Source organism: Callorhinus ursinus, unplaced genomic scaffold (assembly GCF_003265705.2).
Source record: "Callorhinus ursinus isolate GAN/ISIS: 27379988/994484 unplaced genomic scaffold, GSC_fseal_2.0 scaffold34, whole genome shotgun sequence".
Lineage (NCBI taxonomy): Eukaryota > Metazoa > Chordata > Mammalia > Carnivora > Otariidae > Callorhinus > Callorhinus ursinus.
The window spans coordinates 8,101,687-8,121,948 of record NW_027397096.1 but is presented as its reverse complement, the minus strand read 5'-3'; the positions used below and the strand labels follow the sequence as shown (position 1 = coordinate 8,121,948).

Sequence of the window (20,262 nt, the reverse complement as noted above, 5' to 3'; positions counted from 1 at the left end):
CCTGGGTTTGAAATCGGAGCTGCTGCGTGTAGCCGTGGGCCGGCATCTCTGTGCCACTCTGTTTCCTCATCTGTAGCCTGGGGGAAAGAACACTGACCTTCCTTGGGTAACGGTGAGGGTTCAGTGAGCTCGCGGTGGAAGAGCAGAGCCTGGTGCTTGGCAGAATGCTTCCTAGAACTTGGTGATTTGGCTCAAAAATATATATGGAAGAGTAAAGGGGTAAAAATTGTCAGCACACTTCTGGCTGAAAAGTAAAAAGCAAACAATCAAAGAGACAGAGAGGGGGAGACGTCACTTTCCCAGAGACCATGACTTATGATGAGTTACAAGTCAATGCAGCGATTGGCCAGTTGGCCAAAGGAATGAAATGAGACAGCCTAGAAACAGAACCACCTATGTATGCAGCCATCAAATGTGATCTAGTTTGTTTGTTCTGTCAAGGGGGAAAGGAGAGACTGTTCAAAATTAGGCCTGGAAAATTGCCGATCCCTATGGAAGAAAGATCAAACTGGATCCTTACATTATACTATATACAGAGATCAAGTCCAGATGCTTAAATGTTTGAAAAAAGTTTAAAAAATTCTTTAAAAAAAAAAGATTTCATTTATTTTTTGACAAAGAGAGAGAAAGTGCACAAGCAGTGGGGGAGGCAGAGGGAGAGGAAGAAGCAGCCTCCCCACTGAGCAGGGAGCTCGATGTGGGACTCGGTCCCAGGACCCTGAGATCATGACCTGAGCCAAAGGCAGATGCTTAACCAGCTGAGCCACCCAGGCACCCCCAAAAAATTCTTAATAGAAAACTGAATAAAAAAATTTTTTTTAAACTTTGGGGAAGGGAAAGATTTCTTAAATAAGACACAAAAATGTTGACTATAAAAGGAAAGATGGATAAATTTTTCTGTATTAAAACTGTGAGTTTTTTCTTTCCTTTTTTTTTTTTTTAAGATTTATTTATTTGAGAGAGAGCTGGGGGGAGGGGCAGAAGGAGAGGAAGTCTGAGGCAGACTCTATGCTCAGCACAGAGCCTGGCGTGGGGCTTGATCTCACTACCCTGAGATCACAAACTGAGCCAAAAGCAAGAGTCGGCTGTTTAACTGACTGCACCACCCAGGTGCCCCAAGTTTCTTCTCTCAAAAAGACAGCTCAAAAGTAAGCTACAAATTGGAGAATATGTTGTAATATACATACTAATGAATGATTGGTACAAGAATGTGTCAAGAGCTCCTTTCTATCTGTGGGAGACTCCATTCTTGTTTAATATGATTTGGAATATATTCCCTACATCATTGGCTTTGTTTGGGCTCGGCCCTGTAACTTCGTGAGCTGGTATGACACATGCCATATCCTAGCAGAAGCTTTAAAAGCATTGCAATTTTCTGCCAATCCACTTTTTCCTGGACCCTGCCAGGAGCATGACATGTCCTAAGCAGGAGCTGTTTCTTCAGTGTGGGCCCAGGAGTGGGAAGGCAGAGGGCAAGGATCGGACCTGACCTATAGCTCAGAGCAGAGATTCAATTGACCTGTGGATTTGAGAGCAAAAAAGAAATGCTTCTTGTTATAAGCCACTGATATTTTGGGATTGTTTGTTACTGCTGCAAAAGCTGACCATTACAGAAACTAGTACCTAGAAGTGGAGTACCACACTCACTGAAGAATAAAATGTGTGCTTTTGACTTCGGGGCTGAGCGGCAAGCAGCAAAGAAACTATTATAGGGAACTGGAAGAATGGTAAGCTATGTCAGTTGGTAGTAAAATATTTGGTAAAACATCACATGTGATAATTTGGAAGGCAGTAAACATACCGACTAAATGTACAGCTTTGGAAGAGGTTTTGAGACAGAATGTTGTTTGTGTGCGTTAGTCACCATTTGTGGCCTCTTATAAGGTTCCTGAAAGAGAAGAATTGGCTTCTTTGCAAGAAGCAGAGCTGAGAGGGAACACAGAAAGTCTAGAAATTCTGGGGCTTCCAGAGTTGGAAGATGCAATCATCTCTCATTTCCAACCTCTTCAGTTGTAAGATATTCTCAAAATCGGACGCAGCTTTGGGAGCAACGGTGAAAACAAAGGCATCGTTATGAACACTCAGCCTTGAGGTCAAGACCAAACCAAGGGCATGACTCACAGAAAAGAAACTGGATCTTATAGAGCTTGACAGTGTCAAAGTAGTTGACATTACAGCTAGAGAGAAAAAGAAAGGCATCGCTCAAAGTTTGGCTACTGACACTCCAAAAAAGCTTTTGAGAGAGTTGGCTTGCCAAAAATGCTGCTGGCCTAGACTAAATAGCACTGACTTTTCAGAACAATAAAATGACCTTGGGCCCCAGCATTCTACAGGCAGGAAGCAGGCTGATGGTATCAATATGAAAAACACAAATACTCAGAAGAAAAATATCAAAAAACAGGAACAGGCATTTCACAGAAGTGTTTACTTATGGCTGATAGACAAATAAATGTTTAACCTCACTGTTGGTCAAGGAAATGCAAATCCAGATGGAAAACAATGTCAGTTAAAAATAATTGGTTAGCAAAAATTGAGAACTCGATGGTACCAGGTGCTGGAGAGAAAATGGATCTACACCATCTACTCTGCTGGTATGTTCATGCAGCTGCTTTGGAAAATGACTGGAACAATCTCATAACAATAAATATTCTAGACCAGCAATTCTCCTTTTTTATATATGCTTAATAGAAGTCTTGCATATACAAAAATGTTCAGAGTTGCACTGTTTACAGTGGCAAAAATCTGGAAAAACTCAAATGCCCATCAAGAGGAAGTGGATGAAAAAAGAGGACTATACTTAAGCAATGCAGTATCATGCAGCAGTTAAAACAAAGGAACTGCTGTGGCACTCAATAACAGGAATGTATCCCAGCAAACAAAATACGACAGAGCAAAGAGTAAGTCCCAACAATTATAAGCAGTATACTTTACTACTTTTGTAGTAAGGTACAATTAACCTAAGTAAAACTATATGCATCTTAGAAATCCATCTAGATTAAGGGATGCCTGGGCGGCTCAGTCAGTTAAGCATCTGCCTTCAGCTCAGGTCATGATCCCAGGATCCTGGGATCGAGCCCCGCATTGGACTCCTGGCTCAGCAAGGAGCCTGTTTCTCCCTCTGCCTCTGCCTGCCACTTCTCATGCTTGTGCTCTCTCTCTCTGTCAAATAAACAAATAAAACCTAAAAAAAAATATTAAAAATCTTTAAAAAAAAAAAGAAATCCATCTAGATTAAAACTATAGAAAAGGGAAGGTGAGGGAAGTTGGAACCCACCTACTGTGGGTTGGAGGACTCAGGCAGAGTAGAAGAAGGAAGACATGGTAGGAAGGAGGTTATTGATAAGGTGCTAGCTTTTGTTTTATGTGGTGGTTCACGTGGGTTTATGGGGTTATTAAAAACAAGCGTTAAAAACAGACTCTTGACTACAGAGAACAAACTGATGGTGACCAGAGGGGAGGTGTGGGTGGGGGAATGGGGGAAATAGGTGAGGGGGATTAAGAGTACGCTTACTTCGATGAACACTGAGTAATGTATGGGAATGTTGAATCACTATATTGTACACCCGAAACAAATATAACACTGTATGTTAACTGTATGTAACTGGAATTAAAATAAAATTAAAAAAAAAAGAATGAAAACTGGAAACAGACAAAAGTCCATCAACAGTAGAATGCACGAATTGTACCATCATAAGTAGAGTACTAGAGCTGCAGAGAAAATTAGTGGACTACTACATATATAATATGCATGAGTCTCAAAAGCATCTTGTTGAGAAAAAGGAAAGCAAATCATAAAAGAGAACACACTGTGTGATTCCATTTATGTAAAGTGCAAAACTGAAAAAGTAAAAAAAAAAATACACACACACACACACACACACACACATAGTGTTTAAAGATACTTAAGTTGTAAAACCAATAAAGAAAATCGGGAGAATGGTATAATTAAAAAACCAGAATAATGGTTACTTCTGGGGTTGGGTGAGGAGCTTGGTCAAAGGAGCATACAGGGCTCATAAAGTCCATTGATCAGGATCTAAACATGAAAAAAATGAAACCATTTGAAGAATTTGTATCCCAGAGGGGGGGAGAAAAAGAAGTGAAACTTTAAAAAAGATTGTTCTGATTGCTTTCTTAAAATCATAGACTATTAGAGTTAAAAGCATCCTTAGAAGTTGGCTTGTTCTACTCCTTTATTTTCCAGATGAGAAAACGGAGGCCAGAATGGGGGAGTGAGCGACCCAAGTCACCCAATTCCCGAGTGGCTCAGTCCGGCTTGCTCATCCTGTAATCCTCCTGTCTCACACACCCTGGCCAAGGCTCCCTCCTTCTTGACTCTCCCTACAGTAAGCTCTCCATTAGTCCCACTCTGCTACACACACCTGGGTCCATCCCCTGTGACACACCCGGGTCCATCCCCTGAGACACACCTGGGTCCATTCACTTAGCACTGCCCCCCCATCCTTGGAAGCCACCAGCACCTCTTGCCCAGACTTCTGCCATTGCCTCCTGACTGGTCATCCTACATTCCCTCTTACTCTCCCAAAAATCTGTTTTCCACATAACTAAGAGAAAAATCTTATTATTATTTTTTTTAAGTCTGTTCTTCTCCCTGACTAAATTTCTCAGCTGCCTTCCCAACATACTTTGAATATGATTCAGACTCATCACGGCCTACCAGGCTTCATATGTGGGGGCTCCCTGCCTTCCTCTGACTTCATTTCCTACCAATGTCCCCCCACAAGTTTTATATGCCACCCTCACTGACTTTCTTTCTGGAACAGTCCAGGCTGGTCTCTGCACATAACAGAGGCGACCAATCCCTGCTCACATCACTTAGCTAGGCGTTCCATCCCAGTGCCCACCAGCTGACTTTAGCCACTGAAGCCCGCTCTGCCCACAAGCCGGACTGGACAGAAGTGTCAGGGAGCAGCCCTCACCAGTAGCCAGCAGGTGCTGGAGTACAAATACCCCCACTCCCTCGCTCCTGGGTGGGATGACCCAGGAGCTTGCTTTGCACTGTCTCCTGCAGTGTCCCCTTGGAGGTTGAGTTCCAGTCACCCATGGGGGTGCTGTCCTGATATCCTTTATTTAGTGTTTCCTCCATTCTTGTTTTGTACCCCACTCCCTTACTCATCCCTCCTGCACTTCCCAAATAAAATACCGTCACTTTGATCTTTATCTCGGGTCTTATTTAGAGGCCAGTGTGTGTAAGCTAAGACACCACATCGGGCCTTGGCCCACTTGGCTCCCTGCCTAGAACGTTCCACCCCTCCATCTTCATTTCTTCTTGTCATTCAGGTCTCAGCCCAAATGCCAGTCTTTTAGTCCCCCTCTAGTCATGTGCCTTTGTTGTGTTTCTTCAGTGACTTATCCTATTTGAAGTTATCTTGTTTATATAACGATTCTTGAAGATGATGTCTCTGTCTCAGGGTGTTAGCTCTACAAGGGCAAGTGCCTGTGTACCCTGGTTGTGTCTCCTGGTTCCCAGGACATTGGAGAGCATCTGGCACATAGTAGGCATCCTTTAAAGATTCGTTGACTTGGTTAATGAGTGCTTTTTGCTAGGAGGGATGTCAATGACTGCATCAGGAGTAAGATTTACAGTAGCTGTTTGAGTATATGCATTTATAATTGACCCAGGAATTGCTGGCATGTAAATGGACATTGCGATTGTGTTTGTGAGTGGTTGGTTCTCTTTTGTGGGCTTAATCTGCTTCCAGCTACTTTAAGGTGCTCACAATCGCTCTGCTAATTACGAATCCCGATAAACTCTCCATTAAAGCATATCTTCTAAGAACGTCCAGCCCAATAATACTGTTAGAAGGAATTATGTATGGTTGAAAGTAGGAAACCACATTTATTTAATAAGTCTTAAGTTCAGCTTGCCTTTCCCACGATGTACTTGAATTCGCAAAGCCACACGCACTTACCTGCTTTGCTTCACGACACAGGTCAGATGTTAGCAGGGGCTAGCCCCAGGACATACAGAGGTGGGGGACCACAAGGAATGCTCTGTGTGCAGTCCTTTGGAGAAAACTCATCTTCTTATGTGCCTTGACCCATCCCATGTTCACCTGTCATGAAGCTGCTGTGACATGAACCGCCCAGGGTCCCCCCGCTTTGCTGAGGGCATTCAGGTGGAGGCAAGCATATGTGTGTTATTAATCTCTATGTGCCTTGATTTCCTTGTTTGTAAAATAGATTTATAATAACGATTCCATACCTTGTTGTGAGGCTTAAAGTTGCACATGGCGTGAGGGACCAAGCAAGCCACAAATCGCTGTGAACGTCTAAAGACTGTTGTGACTGGTAGTCACTGCTTTCCTGCTTAGAGACAGTCCCATGTACATGAGACCTGTCTCAGTGGTCAGGCTGTCACTCTTCAGCTCCATGAAATGACCAGAATATGGAAGAATGCAAAACTCAGGTGTCTCAGGGTTGGGTTGCAGCATTGTGGAAAAGGCAGGATTTTTAGATGCCCGGAAGTCCATGCAGAAGCAGGACCATGGCCTGAGAAAGCTAGAGCTTGGGGGAGGGCCTCGGAGCTGGGGAGTGAGTGTGCGCGTGTGCACATTTTCGTATGCCTCTGAGAGCACTGTGGACCTGAGTGATAAGACTGAGGTTTTGGGCTCAGTTCCGTAAGGTTCAAGTCTCTGGCTCCATTTAGGTGTGGGCCAGCTCACTAGGTCATCTCCCCGTTTGTTAGCAGCACCGTGTGCACTGTGTTGAGGCAGGAGCTCAGAGCCTAGACAAGAAGGCGGGCTTGGGAACGGACAAGTTACGTTATCAGGCAGTATGTGGAAGCACAGGGAGGGATGCATGGTGCCTGAGATCCAGGGCAGTGGAGGGCCTGGGAGGAAGGGAGAAGACCTCGCAGAGCAGGTGTTTTTGAACGAGAGCGGACACTGACCAGGGGGTGAAACAGGCAAAGGCTACTCCCTTAGAGAGAGGCTCATGTGCAAATACCAGCATGTGGAATCCAGGCTGGGGACACAGAGTGTATATACAGGACTATAGGTGGTGTAGGTCATGGCCAGATCAGGAGGGATGTTATAGGATAAGCTAAGCTGTTTGGATAGCACCCAGGGGTGAGTCTCTGCCAAGAGGAGCTGCAAAGTATTGGTTCAGAATTGGACCCACACTGCCTGTGTGATGACTAGCTGAGTAATCCTGGGCAGTTCCTCTGTGCCTCAGTTTCCTTATCTGTGAAATGGAGTATTGCCCCTACTTCCAGGGCGTTGACCAGCATTAAACAGGCTAACACATGTGGAGTGCTTAGAGCAGTGCCTGTCACACCATAAAGATAGCTATGAACTCTGTCATTCCTTGGAGGACTAGGGCACATCAAGATTAAGGGATGAAGAGAGGGCAAGGAGTCTCTAACCAAGTTCGGAGGAAAACCAGGAGGGCCATCTGCCTTAGAAGCCAGGGCAAGAGAAGTTTCCGGAAGGGTGAACAGGTTCAAGGGTACTGGGAGGTCAGGCAAGGCAAAGCCAAGGGTGCCTCTGACTCAGCAGCAAGCAGGTTACCGGTGACTTTGGCCACTTCGGTTTTGGTGATGTCATAGAGTCAGAGTCCAGTGTGCAGCATGAGAAAAGGTAGGCAGGAAGGAGCCTGAGCCAGGGGTAAATCATTTCACTGTTCGGCTGGGGAGAGACGCAAGCAAGGCGCAGCAGTGGTAGAAGCATGGGACGGTTGGTAGCCCTCTGTTTTGCCAAACACCCATTCTACCCCACCATTGTCCGCTGTGAGGCTCATGACCTCTGGTCAGCTAAGCAGGGGGAAAGATTAGGATCCACAACTTCTAAATAAAGACACTTCTGTAGGCAGAAATCAAGAGCGGCAGAGCTGGGACAAAAGCCAGGCTACTCATTTCTTCTTCCTTTTCAAGATGCTGGTGAGATTGCGTGCAAGAGAATAGGCCAGAGGGCATGGGGTGCTTAGCGCCATCTACCTGCTTTATCACCCCTGGTTCTCAAAGGACCCATCCGCTGACAGTGGGCAGAGGAAGGTGCTGACAGATTCCTTTCACGAGCACCTAACACATGCTGGGCGCCCAACATATTCCATCTGACCGAATCACATCCTATCTGGGTAGGAGAAGAATTTGTTGAGATTTCCAGCTCCGGCTGGAAAGGGTGGGCAGCGTGGGCCTCAGATCGGCAGAAGGAACACTGTCAATTTCTCCCATCTGCCCCTTCTCTGAAATCCCTCCTCTGCCACGGTAGATCTGGCGGGTCGGCAGCAGCTCTGGTCTTTGGCTCTGCTGCAGGGGAGTTGGACTCTGTGCTGGAGGCCTTTGCACATGGGTCCATATTAACCTCCTAAGACAGAGGCGCCGCGAACCCAGTTTCAGCGATGATGACTGAGAGCTTCAAGAAGATGATTAGAAATAAATAATTAAAAAAAAAAAAAAGAAGATGATTAGAATTGACCTGGTGCTAGTAAATGGCAACCTGGATAAAATGCAGTGGTCTGGACCCCATGTCCAGTGCTCCTTCCACAACAGTAGAGGATTGAAGTGGAGGCCAGAGACCTGGATGTCCTAGCTCTGCTGGCGTTCGGAGTCCTCGGGAGCCCAGGGGGCCAGACCTGGTGATGGAAGCATCCCTGGGGAGGGCCAGCTCAGAGCGGAGCCCTGGAGCCAGGCCGGAGGAACACGGACAAAAGGGCATCTTTGCCTAGGCCAGCCTGGGCTCGCAGGGCTTCAGGCACAGGATGTACTGGGAATTGGGCTGTGGGCTGTGGTGGGGCCCAGGCTGTCCACCTGCCACCATGGGAAGGGAAGAGCTCCCCGGGGGCTTTCCCAGCAGTCTGTCAGTGTGTCACCCGAATCACAAGTGGCATTGTTGATTTTGGTGGGCATATTGTAGGATCATATTGCTGCCACTTCCTGCCTGTGTCTTTGCCCTGCAGGGTGGAAATGCTGGGGCATTTTTTCCACCACTTCCTGCAGAGTTGGCACCATGCCCTGGCCTCCGGGTGGGCTGAGGGCTTTCCAGCATCGTAGGGACCCTGATCGTGCCCACCTTCTCTCTCTGGCCACAGCACAGCTCTTCGAACATGAGCACAAAGCCAGAAAAGCACAGAGGAAGGGCCAGACCTGGGAGTTAAGAGGTGGGGCTGTCTTCAGGGCTCTTTCACTGGGTCCTCATGTGACAACTCACTCTTCCTTTGGGGACCTCCGGATCCTCATCCATAATGTGAGATGACCCACCCCAATTCTTCCTAGGGGGTCTTCCTGCTCTGTGGAGGTTGGGGTCCACAGGGAGAAGGCTGAAAGGGCTGGTGTTCTGCTGGGTGCCGGCTATCTGTGGTGTGCACCGGACCCCTGCCAACTCCTTGAATACTCACCAGGACTTTGCAAGGTGGATATTTCTGATTCAAGGCCAAACAGCTCAGGAAGCACAAAACCGAGTCTATGACACATTTGGAATCCAAACCCAGGTCTTGCCTTCCAGGCTCCTTTGAGCTTCTGACTTCTGGGTGCTTTCTAAGTTCCAAAGGGAGTATTTTAAATGTGGCCCGTGGCTCCTAGGGTGGGAGGAGGGGGTGGTGTGGCTCAGGGCCTACCATCAGCCCTATGAGGCTCTGCTGTCTTTGATCCTCACCAGAAGGGAAGGGAGACCCCCCCAGCAGTCCACTTCAGTGTAATAGGTCTGACCCAAGGACCAGTTCCACTGGGGATGGATGAGGAGGCTGGGGCATGGGCAGGAGTCTGCCCGAACTTAGAGACTCAGAGTCGTTAAATGTCAAGCCGGAGAGGGCCTCAGTGGGCCTCCAGGCTAGAGGCTTCGGATGGAGTGCAGTGGTGGGGCTGGCTTATCTGGGGATCCTCCAACTGCCCTGGGTTCAGAATAGCCTCCCCCACCCCCCAGAGAGGGGTTCTAGCGTGTGTCTTTTGATAAAAGCTTCCCAAATGATCCATTATAAATCTCATCTCTGGGGAAAGAGTCTCTGATTTAGGCCCACATTCTCACTTTTTAGGTGAGGGAATGGAGGTCCAGGGAGAGGCGGTGGCCTGCCCAAGGTCCCGCAGAAAATGAGCAGCAGGGCCCAGAGAACTCATATCCTGATTTTCACACGGAGCCCCACCTCCTCACTGTCACCCCTTCTGGACTCGTTCAAACCTCCAGTCCTCCTGCCTTTTCCCACTCATTGTGTCCTTCAGCCTCTAACAAAAACCCTCTGGCCAAACTACAAATGTGGCTGCACCCCTGTACTGAGCAAAAGATTGCTTGGGATGCTGTCCTGCCAATAGAGTCAAGTCTCCAGGCCTGAGTCTCGTAAACAGGACCTTGGGAAACTTGTCAGGTGGTCCTCCCGCCTTCCCTTCCAGCCATTGCCTGCAGCCTACACGCTTGCCCCCACGCTCCGGAGACACCAGCCCACACACTGGCTGTGGACCAGTGTCCACCAACACCAGCACCACCAACATGCTGTGAAGCAACTGTTCATTTGTTCTTAAGAAGTATGTCACATCGACCTTAGCCGCAGCAACTTCTTCCTAGAAACATCGCCAAAGGCACGGGAAGCCAGGGCAAAAATGAACTATTGGGATTTCATCAAGATAAAAAGCTTTTGCACAGCAAAAGAAACAGTCCACAAAGCCAAAAGACAACCGACAGAATGGGAGAAAATATTTGCAAACGACATATCAGATAAAGGGCTAGTATCCAAAATCTATAAAGAACTTATCAAACTCAACACCCAAAGAACAAATAATCCAATCAAGAAATGGGCAGAAGACATGAACAGACATTTCTCCAAAGAAGACATCCAAATGGCCAACAGACACATGAAAAAGTGCTCAACATTGCTCGGCATCAGGGAAATCCAAATCAAAACCTCAATGAGATACCACCTCACACCTGTCAGAATGGCTAAAATTAACAAGTCAGGGAACGACAGATGTTGGCAGGGATGTGGAGAAAGGGGAACCCTCCTACACTGTTGGTGGGAATGCAAGCTGGTGCAACCCCTCTGGAAAACAGTATGGAGGTTCCTCAAACAGTTGAAATTAGAGCTACCGTTCGATCCAGCAATTGCACTACTGGGTATTTACCACAAAGATACAAATGTAGGGACCCGAAGGGGTACGTGTACCCCAATGTTTATAGCAGCAATGTCCACAATAGCCAAACTGTGGAAAGAGCCAAGATGCCCATCGACAGATGAATGGATAAAGAAGAAGTGGTATATATACACAATGGAATATTATGCAGCCATCAAAAGGAATGAGATCTTGCCATTTGCAACGACGTGGATGGAACTGGAGGGTGTTATGCTGAGTGAAATAAGTCAATCAGAGAAAGACATGTATCACATGACCTCACTGATATGAGGAATTCTTAATCTCAGGAAACAAACTGAGTGTTGCTGGAGTGGTGGGGGTTGGAGGGATGGGGTGGCTGGGTGATAGACATTGGGGAGGGTATGTGCTACGGTGAGCGCTGTGAATTGTGCAAGACTGTTGAATCACAGATCTGTACTTCTGAAACAAATAACGCAACATATTTTAAGAAAAAAGGAAAAGAAGAAGATAACAGGAGAGGAAGAAAAGGGGAGTATGTCAGAGGGGGAGACGAACCATGAGAGATGATGGACTCTGAAAAACAAACTGAGGGTTCTAGAGGGGAGGGGGGTGGGGGGATGGGTTGGCCTGGTGATGGGTATTGAGGAGGGCACGTTTTGCATGGTGCACTGGGTGTTGTGAACAAACAATGAATCATGGAACACTGCATCAAAAACTAATGATGTAATATATGGTGATTAACATAACAATAAAAAATTAAAAAAAGAAAAAAAAAAAGAAGTATGTCACATCTATTTTCACGCAAGCCTATTACAGGTATCATTATTAGCCCGATTTAGACGTGGGGCTCGAGGTGGGGCAACCAGGAGAAGTCAGTCTTCCACGCAGTGCACAGAGTGGGGCTGGGGAGGCTGGAAGCCAGGCGTCTCCCCAGAGCTCACTCCACCCTGTCCACCCCCGCCCAGCAAATGCTGCCTTCATCCTCCCTGCCCCGGTCGAGATGCCACCTTGCGCCCCACCCCCCCACCAGGACCGGGCATGCATAGCCTCTGGCCTGCGCATGGTGACAGTCCTGGCTTGTCTGTGCCACTTGCTGGTTTTTGGGTCACTTTGCCTCTCTCTAGACTCCGGCTCTTGTAGTCAGGTCTCCTCTCAAACCTGACTGCCTGCATAGGAGCTGACAGCGCAGGCCCTCGGAAGTGAATGAGTGAATGAATGAATGAATGAATGCCTAAGGAACAGAGAGCTGGCCCCAGGATCGGTGCCCATCACCACACTCAGAAACTGCAAACAGGTGATGTCCATCCCCGTGCGCCAGGCAGGAGAGCCAGCACACGGTTGTACCAACGAGCACAGGATTTGGGCCAGGGCTCCCCATCCTCATCTGTCACTTGCTACCGGCCTGAGTCCTGGAAGGTCCAGGGCTTCTATGTCTCATCTGTGGCATGGGGACAACCACAGTGATAAGACCCCTCCTTCCTCCTTCAGCAAGCAGTCACTGGACACCCACCCTGAGTTTGGGCACAGGGGCATGAAATGCGGAGACCACGGTGGAGGGACTCCTGCCCTCTGGGAGCTTCCAGACCAGGCAGGTGTGGGGACCCCCAGGCAGTGAGAGGAGTGTGAGCTGCCTGCCAGGAGGAGTGAGCTCAGCTCGCCCTGGGAGCTCAGGTGGGACCACTGTGGGATGGAACAAGGGGCCCAGGCAGCAGGGCGGTGAAGTCCCAGGGCACGTGCCAAACAGTGACAGGGACCCATGGCTAGAGCTCTGTGGGCCACATCAAGCAGGACTTCGTAAGCCATGCCCAGATGTCTGCGCCTCGCCCTGGCACAGTGGGGCGAGCTCCTGTCAGCTCCGTAGTTCAACAGCTGTGGACGCACATGGAAAAACCAGTGACGGTCCCTGCGGTGATTCTTCGGGCACCCCAGGTCTGCCTGTGGCTCTGAGAGAAGTTTGATGTCTCCTTCATGTGGTCCCTGAGAACCAGCTAAGTGAGGCCCCCTGAAAAGAACGAAAGTGCTGGATGTTAGAGAGAAACAGGGGACGAGGAGACCCAGGCAGAGGGAGAGAAGTGTGGAAAATATCAGATAAGGGGGCACCTGGGTGGCTCAGTCAGTTAAGCGTCTGCCTTCGGCTCAGGTCATGATTACGGGGTCCTGGGATCGAGCCCCGCATCGGGCTCCCTGCTCAGTGAGGAGCCTGCTTCTCCCTCTGCCTGCTGCTCCCCCTGCTTGTGCTCTCTCTCTCTCTGTGTCAAATACATAAATAAAATCTTAAAAAAAAAAAAAGAAAGAAAAAGAAAATACCAGACGAGGCTTTGAACTCCAAGGTGTTTGGGTGCTGGGGGCCGTGCTGTGGGCTGGCCTCCTGCTTGCAGGAGGATCCAGGGCCAGTGCAGGGCTGGGGGCCAGAGAGGGGGCTCTGCTCACGTGGGCAACCCCAGAAAGCTTGCCTGGGTGTCGGGCAGCACCGGGTATAGAAGGGAAAGGGACCAGGAAGCAGTTCTGGGTGGGGAGGTGGTGGCAGCGCCCAGGTCATGGGATAAAGCCTCAGACAATGTGTCTCCTTGGGAGCACTTCCAACCTACCGTAATTCTCAGTGCCTACCTCCCCAAGCAAGCTGTATGCCCACGAGGGCAGGGCCAGTGTCTGCCTTGCCCTCTGTATCCCCAGGAACTAGTGCATAGCAGGTGTCTCACAATGATTTTGAATGATTCAAATTTCTTTCCTGTTCCTCTCCCCTCCCTCCCTTCCTTTCTTCCTCCCCTGTTCCAAGACCAGGTGAGAAATTTCATGTAATCCTTCAAATAGCACAAAGCTGGGTTAAGGTTTTGGGAGCTTGTCTTCAGAATAATGGGGGTACTTTGTACCTAAGGAGCAGGCAGCAGATTTCATAATGATGGAACTAAAGCTCAGGAATGTTAAGTTCCTTGCCCAAGGTCACGCAGCTTAACAAGAGGTAGGGCTGAGATCTGACCCAGTTATCTTAGAATCCATAACATGCTTCCTCCCTAAGTGAGGGAACTTGAAAGACTTGGCCCCTGAGATGGACTAAGCTGGGGTAGGATTTCTGCAGCCGTGCTTCTGGGCAGAGGACTCGTCCCCATGGGCTTCTGTGTCCTGGTCGGTAAGGATCAGGCTGAAGTGTACCTGGAGAGCAAGCAGGCCGGGCCAGGTTCCAGTCCGTTCAAGGCCACTCTTGGGCACCCCTGGAGGAAATGATCTTGAGATGGATCCACACCGGCTGAGCTCTGTCTGGTCTCTAACCATCCTCAGTCAGTGGGCAACTACTTCGTAAAAGATAACTAATAAGAAAACCTTCTGACAAGCACTTCCCAGTTTTCAAATCTCTCACTAAGGAAGGGGTGATACTGGGCTAGAATAACTGGTTCAGTGTTTGGGCTGAGGATTTCTCGTCTATCTGTCCCTCCCATGCCACCGTGCCCCATCTCGGGCAAGTGCAAACATGTTTTATTGAGTTAAGACTTGGCGCTCGCTTTTGTGCAGGCCTATAGCAGAGGACGTCCAGTTGGGGTGCGGGTGCTACCCCTGTGGAGCCCGAGGTGTCTGCCGTCAGAGCCTCCAGCCGGCCTGCCCGGTGTGAGGGGAATGACTAACTCTTTCTGTTCCTCTTTTCCCGTCCTGGGCTCACAGGGGCCACAGTGAGGGAGAGGAAGAAAAGTAAGTTTCTGGAGGGGCAACCCCGTCCTTTTCTTGCGTGGCCCAGGCAGCACGCCTGGGAGGAAGGGAAGACCGAGGAATTTCCTGGGTGACCAGTTGCTTCTCTCCGTGTCCCAAGTGAGTCTGAAAGCCCTAGGGTTACACGGTCACAGTCAGCACCTGTATCTCCCTTCTCCCCCGGAGACCTGCGGAAATGATGGTAAAGGAATACACACGCGCCAGTCTGCAAGGACAAGGAGACTCACAGAGCAGAAACAGCGGGCTAGTGATTTCTAGGACTGGCGGTACTTTAATGGGAGGCAGACAGAAGCCGGCGGGATGCACGGGAACTGGGGCAGAGCAGCGCATAGCTGGGGTCCTTGCTGGGCGTGTGTTCTCAGAGGCGGCCACGCGTGGAGCTCACATGATCAGATGGCCTCAGTGTCCACCGTCCCATCTCCGAGACGAATTCTCAGTATGCCCTTGGGCAAGTCTGTTTCTTCTTTCCAGGGCTCCTTTTTTCCCATCTGTAATATGGAGAGACCATGCTAGACACGTGATTCTTCCGGTGCCTGAATTTCCTGGAGTGTTTTTCCCCCTCAACATGGATAGGCACATAAGTTTTGATTCTGATTCTGAAATGGGGCCAGGACATTTACCTTTCTTCAAAGGCTCTCCCAGGAAGCTTCAAAAGCCCCTGTTGCTGATGGTCTTTGAGGGCCCGTTCAACTCTGACACGTTGGGACTCCCCCCTCACCCCACCCAGCTGTTAGTTTGGAGAATACACCGGGGCCGGGGTGGGCAGGTGGCAGGGATATAAGACCCTCAGGTGGGGGGTCCAGGCACAGGGGGCTTCAAAGGAGGTTGAGTGCCCATCTGCTGGAGACAGCAGAAGGCTCGATATGGAGACAGCGGCATTTGAAGAGGGTAGAAAACCCACGGAGGAGACAGGGAAGACAGGGCCTTACAGGTGGAGGTCACCGTGGGAGCATTATCCTAGCAGTAAGAAAGTCGGTGGCATGTTCAGGGCACTGCAAGTATTCAAACTTGGAGACAGACATAGCGTGAAGAACCACGAATGTCCAGGTGAGCACCTTGGGTGTCATCCAGTTGGCAATGGGAGCCATGCAGACCCTCGAGCTAGAGAACGCGTGATCAAAGAGATTAGTCTCGCCAGCTCTCTATGGTTACATCATGCCTCCTGATTTTCATACAGGCGTTCGGCCCAGCCACCTTTTCTGGAGCACCTACTAAAATGCTCTTCATACCAAGCACGTCTCACAATGTCTCCATGACCCGGCCGCTTCAGAGCTATACAGGCACACCCCTTTCCTGCCATTCCCCCACCCATATCACTCTCCTGACCCCACGATCCGGCTCCACCTGGCATCTCCGGAGGAGCGTGCTCCCTCCATGCCTCCCTGCCTGTACGCAAGCCCCTTTTTCTGGTGGCCTGCCCCTTCCCACTTTAGCCCTTCTGCAGGAGGCTCTGCTTGGAGAGCATTCCCATGGGAGGCCTCTCTGATGCTCCTGGGCAGCTCCTGGTCCTCCCCTGGCCCCTCCAGATGGCACATCTGCTGCTGACCTTACGCAGTGTGGCTTTTACTTGTGCCTCTGTGAATCGAAAAGTCAGCGGCTTGGGGTCAGGCACTGCCTCTTGATGGTAGCTATCTTTCCTGGGGCTCACTGAGGACCCGGAGCAGAGCAAGCTGCTGAGAAGCATTGAGTGATTGAAGAAAATAGAAATAGCAATGATCTGGCCTGGGCCCTTGACCTAGCGAATCTCACTGAACTCTTATTGCGGTATCTCTTTGGGGCACGTGTCACTCTTTCCATCTTGCCAGGCATATGTGACTGGGGGTCTGGGAGTTTGGGCAACCGCTGATCTGCAGGCCTGGGATTCAACCCAGGTATGCCTCAGCCCTGACCCCCTGCCCCCCAGGTTCGGAGCCAGCAGCTTCAGCCCAGGATGGAAACACGTGGGGTCAGAGAAGCCACGCAACTTCCTCTCCCTCACCTCTCTCCACTTCCCACTTAGCTGGGACAACTCCTACTCATTTTCTCAAGATCCTTATCTGCTCCTGCACTCGGGGAAGTTTCCCCATCCCTCTCACACCACCCAGGAGAGGTGGTGGGGGTGAAGGAGTGTTCCATGTGGTCACTGGGTGTGAGTAAGTATCTCTCCTCCCTGTGACTTCCCCACCTCTGCACCAGGGCCTGGGAAACCCCACTCAGGTCTTCGAATAAAAGGTCCGGGCACTGCGGGATTAGCCAGGGACGAGCTCTTAGCTTCACCAGACACATCGAGACCACTGTCGAGAGGTCTGAGCCACACTGTGCAGGATGAAGCTCGTCACCATGGCCCTGGCGTGCATGCTGCTGGCTGGGATGTGGCTTCGAGACGTGGACGGCAGGAGCAGTGAGTGTGGTTGGAGTCACTTTGCTCCTTCGGGGAGGGGTGGGGGGCAGACACCCAAGCAGGCACTCTGGGCTTGTGGGCAGGGCTCACCCTGAACTCAAGGCCTCTGTCTCTCCTCTGGGAAGAATTCCTTGTAAAAAGGGTGAACGGAGAACTTGGATGGGGTGGGAGCAGGTGTCTGGGCGAACACAACATCTGAGCTGCTAGTTTCAGCAAAAGGAAGCCCTGCCTCATCCAGGGAGCTCTGAGGCTCTTTAGGCCAAATTCGGAGGCCTGTGGTGCAGAGGAGGGACTGGGTCTTGCTTGCACCCAGTAACAGATAACAGGGAGATCCTGAAGTCAGGACCAGGACTGAAACAACTGGCTTGTCACTGTTAGGCAAGTGTTGGGTCAGTGACTTGGCCAAGTCACTTTACCTCTCCAACTGTGCATTCCCTGTTGGTAAAATGGGATTGATAATGCCGGACCTCAGGGCTCTTGAGAGAGGACTGACCTCTCTCTCCAGGCACATGGCACCTGCTAAGAATTCCAGGCACATGAAAGACGTTGTGCAAACAATAAAACGAGAAGCAAGGAACCAGGATTAGAATTCGAGTCTCTTGGGGATGGGGTGTGGGAGAGAGTGTGCAAACCCGCACAGTGGGCGTGGGAGCCCGGACAGAGCTACGGGCCTGGGTAGAGGGCATTCTAGAGAGAGGGTGGGAAGCCTCTTAATTCCTGGAAGCTCTTTCCTTGTCACTCCATCAGCTGGAACTCCTTGAGCAGTTCCTAATCTGGCCCCAAAGCCATGGCCCATGGTTGTCCTGCACGCACCAGACTCACTGGGCCCACCGAGTAGGGGTCCAGAGCCCTTGAACCCAAATATTGGGCCAGAATCGTGCATTCATGGTGGGATGTCAGAACTGGAAGCACCTTTAGAAATCAGTCCAAAAAGTCCTATTTGACAGACAGGAAGTCTGGGGCCCAGGCGAGGGCTCATCCTGATCAAAGCACACAGTTGGTTTGTGGGGAGCTGGGATCTGAACCCCAGTGTTCCGACCCTCTGCCTACATACAGAACTAGGTGACTGATGACACAGACACTGGGCTGGATGTGGTCCCCAAGCCTGGGCCTGTCCCCAAAAGAGTTTTTGTTTTTTTTAAACCACTTGGATGAGAGGAATGAAGTCCAAGTTAAAGAAACAGATGCAAACCATTTTTGTGCTTCTCTTCTAGTGCACGTGTCATCCTCCAACTGTTGTTTCGTCTTTGTGAAGAGGAAGATTCCCCAGAAGATAATCCAGTGTTATAAGCCCACCAGCTCCACCTGCTCCCACAAGAGTCTAATGTGAGTGTTCCTACCCTGGTCAGGAATTCCTGACTCCCTCCTCCGGAGAGCGGAAACCAGCCCGCCTGGAATTAGATGGCAGACGCTAGATGGCGCTGATCCACCAGATTCAGGTTTCTAAACCTGGAGCGAGGCCTCCAAAATCTGGGTGCAGAGCTCAGCATGAGCGCTAGGGGGAGCGCCGCGCTTCTTAGCAGGTGCCAGGAGGGATGCCCCGCTACGCTCCTGCAGTGACTTGTGTTTCTCGGAACCCCAAGGCGCCGAGTATTATATCCTAATATTTTATGCCAGAAGAAGGAATTGCTTAAAAGCTCTAGGAATTACTGTGTAGTGGGAAAAGTGAGGGGGTCATAATTATTTCCTGTTTCCGGATTTGCCAACCTAGAGTCTTAGGTGACCCTGGGCCAGTAATTCTTCTGCACCTCATTATATGGGTACTCCTCTGCACTCCTTATCTGTGAAGTGGAGTAAAAGTGATAGCTGCATCACAGGGTCATTACAAAGTTAGACCAAGGTGGCTTACCCTCGCTACTCGGCATCTATAAAGCATTCATGTATATTATCTTGGCTAACCCTCTTGGGCACACATTTTCATTATCATGAACACCGAAGTTCAGGGAAGTAGTGAGATTTGTCTGCGATCACCCAGATGATTAAAGTTAGAATTGGTCTATAGTTTGGTTGGACAGTAGCCAAGTTAAAGAGGTGGGCAGGTCAGAAAATAAACACACACACACACACACACACAGACACACACACAGACACACACACACACACATACATACACATTCACAGTGAATCTAAAGCAATGACTGAGGGTTCCAGATAGACATAGACACATGAAAAGATGGATCAAGGGCCCTCAGAGATATTCTAGGAGGGAAATTTCCATACTAGCTAATCCTTAGAGTGTCTGCAGCCTTTACTCTACCCTAATACAATGAATCATGCTCTCCAGAAAGGGGAGAAACTCAATTTAATTAGCTCTCTCCGAAGCTTGTGTGTTCCTCCCAGCGTGCATGCCACAGGTATCCCGCAATGACTTCATTTTACAAGCCCAGAGCGAGTAGCTTGGGGGCACCCCAGAGTGGGGGATGGGACTTGTGTGTGGCACCCCGGGGGGCAAATCCTGTGACTCAGCTCCTCCTTTGTTCTTTGCCCACAGAATCAAGCTGAGGGGCGGCAGAGAGACATGTGTCTTGGAGACAGCCTCATGGGTTAAACCTCATTTAAAAACTATGAAACCATGCCCGCTAAAGTAAATGTGGGAGGATTTCTTTCCATCCTGGACTCCGAAGACGGCGTGGCTTCACCTGTCCCCCCAGCCCCCCACCCCACACCAGTCCTTCTGCCCAGCTTTGCCAGGTCACGGAGGGTCTGCTCAGTCCTGATAAGCTATGTTGTTGCACTTTATATATTTAAATGTTAGAATCTTCGATCCCTGCCTCTCTGGGCTTCTTGGATCCCACAGGGACTTCAGGGTATAAGCTTGATTGGCAGTGAGAAGCTGGGGCCAGGGGCAGGTGGAGCGGAGGGGGGAGGCATGTTGAAACTGATGCCCAAAGAACTGACTTCTTGTCCAAAAGAGCCAATAAATTGCTTACACTTCTCACTTGACTGACTTTGTCTTTGGGGGTGGGGATGAACGTTGAGTCAGGGCCATGATGGAGATTCTGTTTCCCCTGGCAGCAGGGGAAGGCACAGTGAAGCAGAAAGTGGGAACCCAGGGTTGGGGTTCCAGAAGCCACAGCTGGCCTAGCTAGAGGGGATCTTGTGAGGTCATCCACCTGTAAGATGTTGCTAGCCCCATTTTATAGAT

General features: G+C 49.8%; 1 protein-coding gene across 1 annotated transcript; it reads left to right on the top strand.

The window, feature by feature from the left end:
- Window positions 1-16,991: 16,991 nt before the first annotated feature.
- Window positions 16,992-20,037, top strand: CCL1 (C-C motif chemokine ligand 1). Its single transcript, XM_025851015.2, has 3 exons — window positions 16,992-17,117; window positions 18,332-18,443; window positions 19,609-20,037. The coding sequence occupies exons 1-3, from the start codon at window positions 17,042-17,044 to the stop codon at window positions 19,703-19,705; spliced, it is 285 nt and encodes a 94-aa protein (XP_025706800.1). The 5' UTR covers window positions 16,992-17,041; the 3' UTR covers window positions 19,706-20,037.
- The last annotated feature ends 225 nt before the right edge of the window (window positions 20,038-20,262 follow it).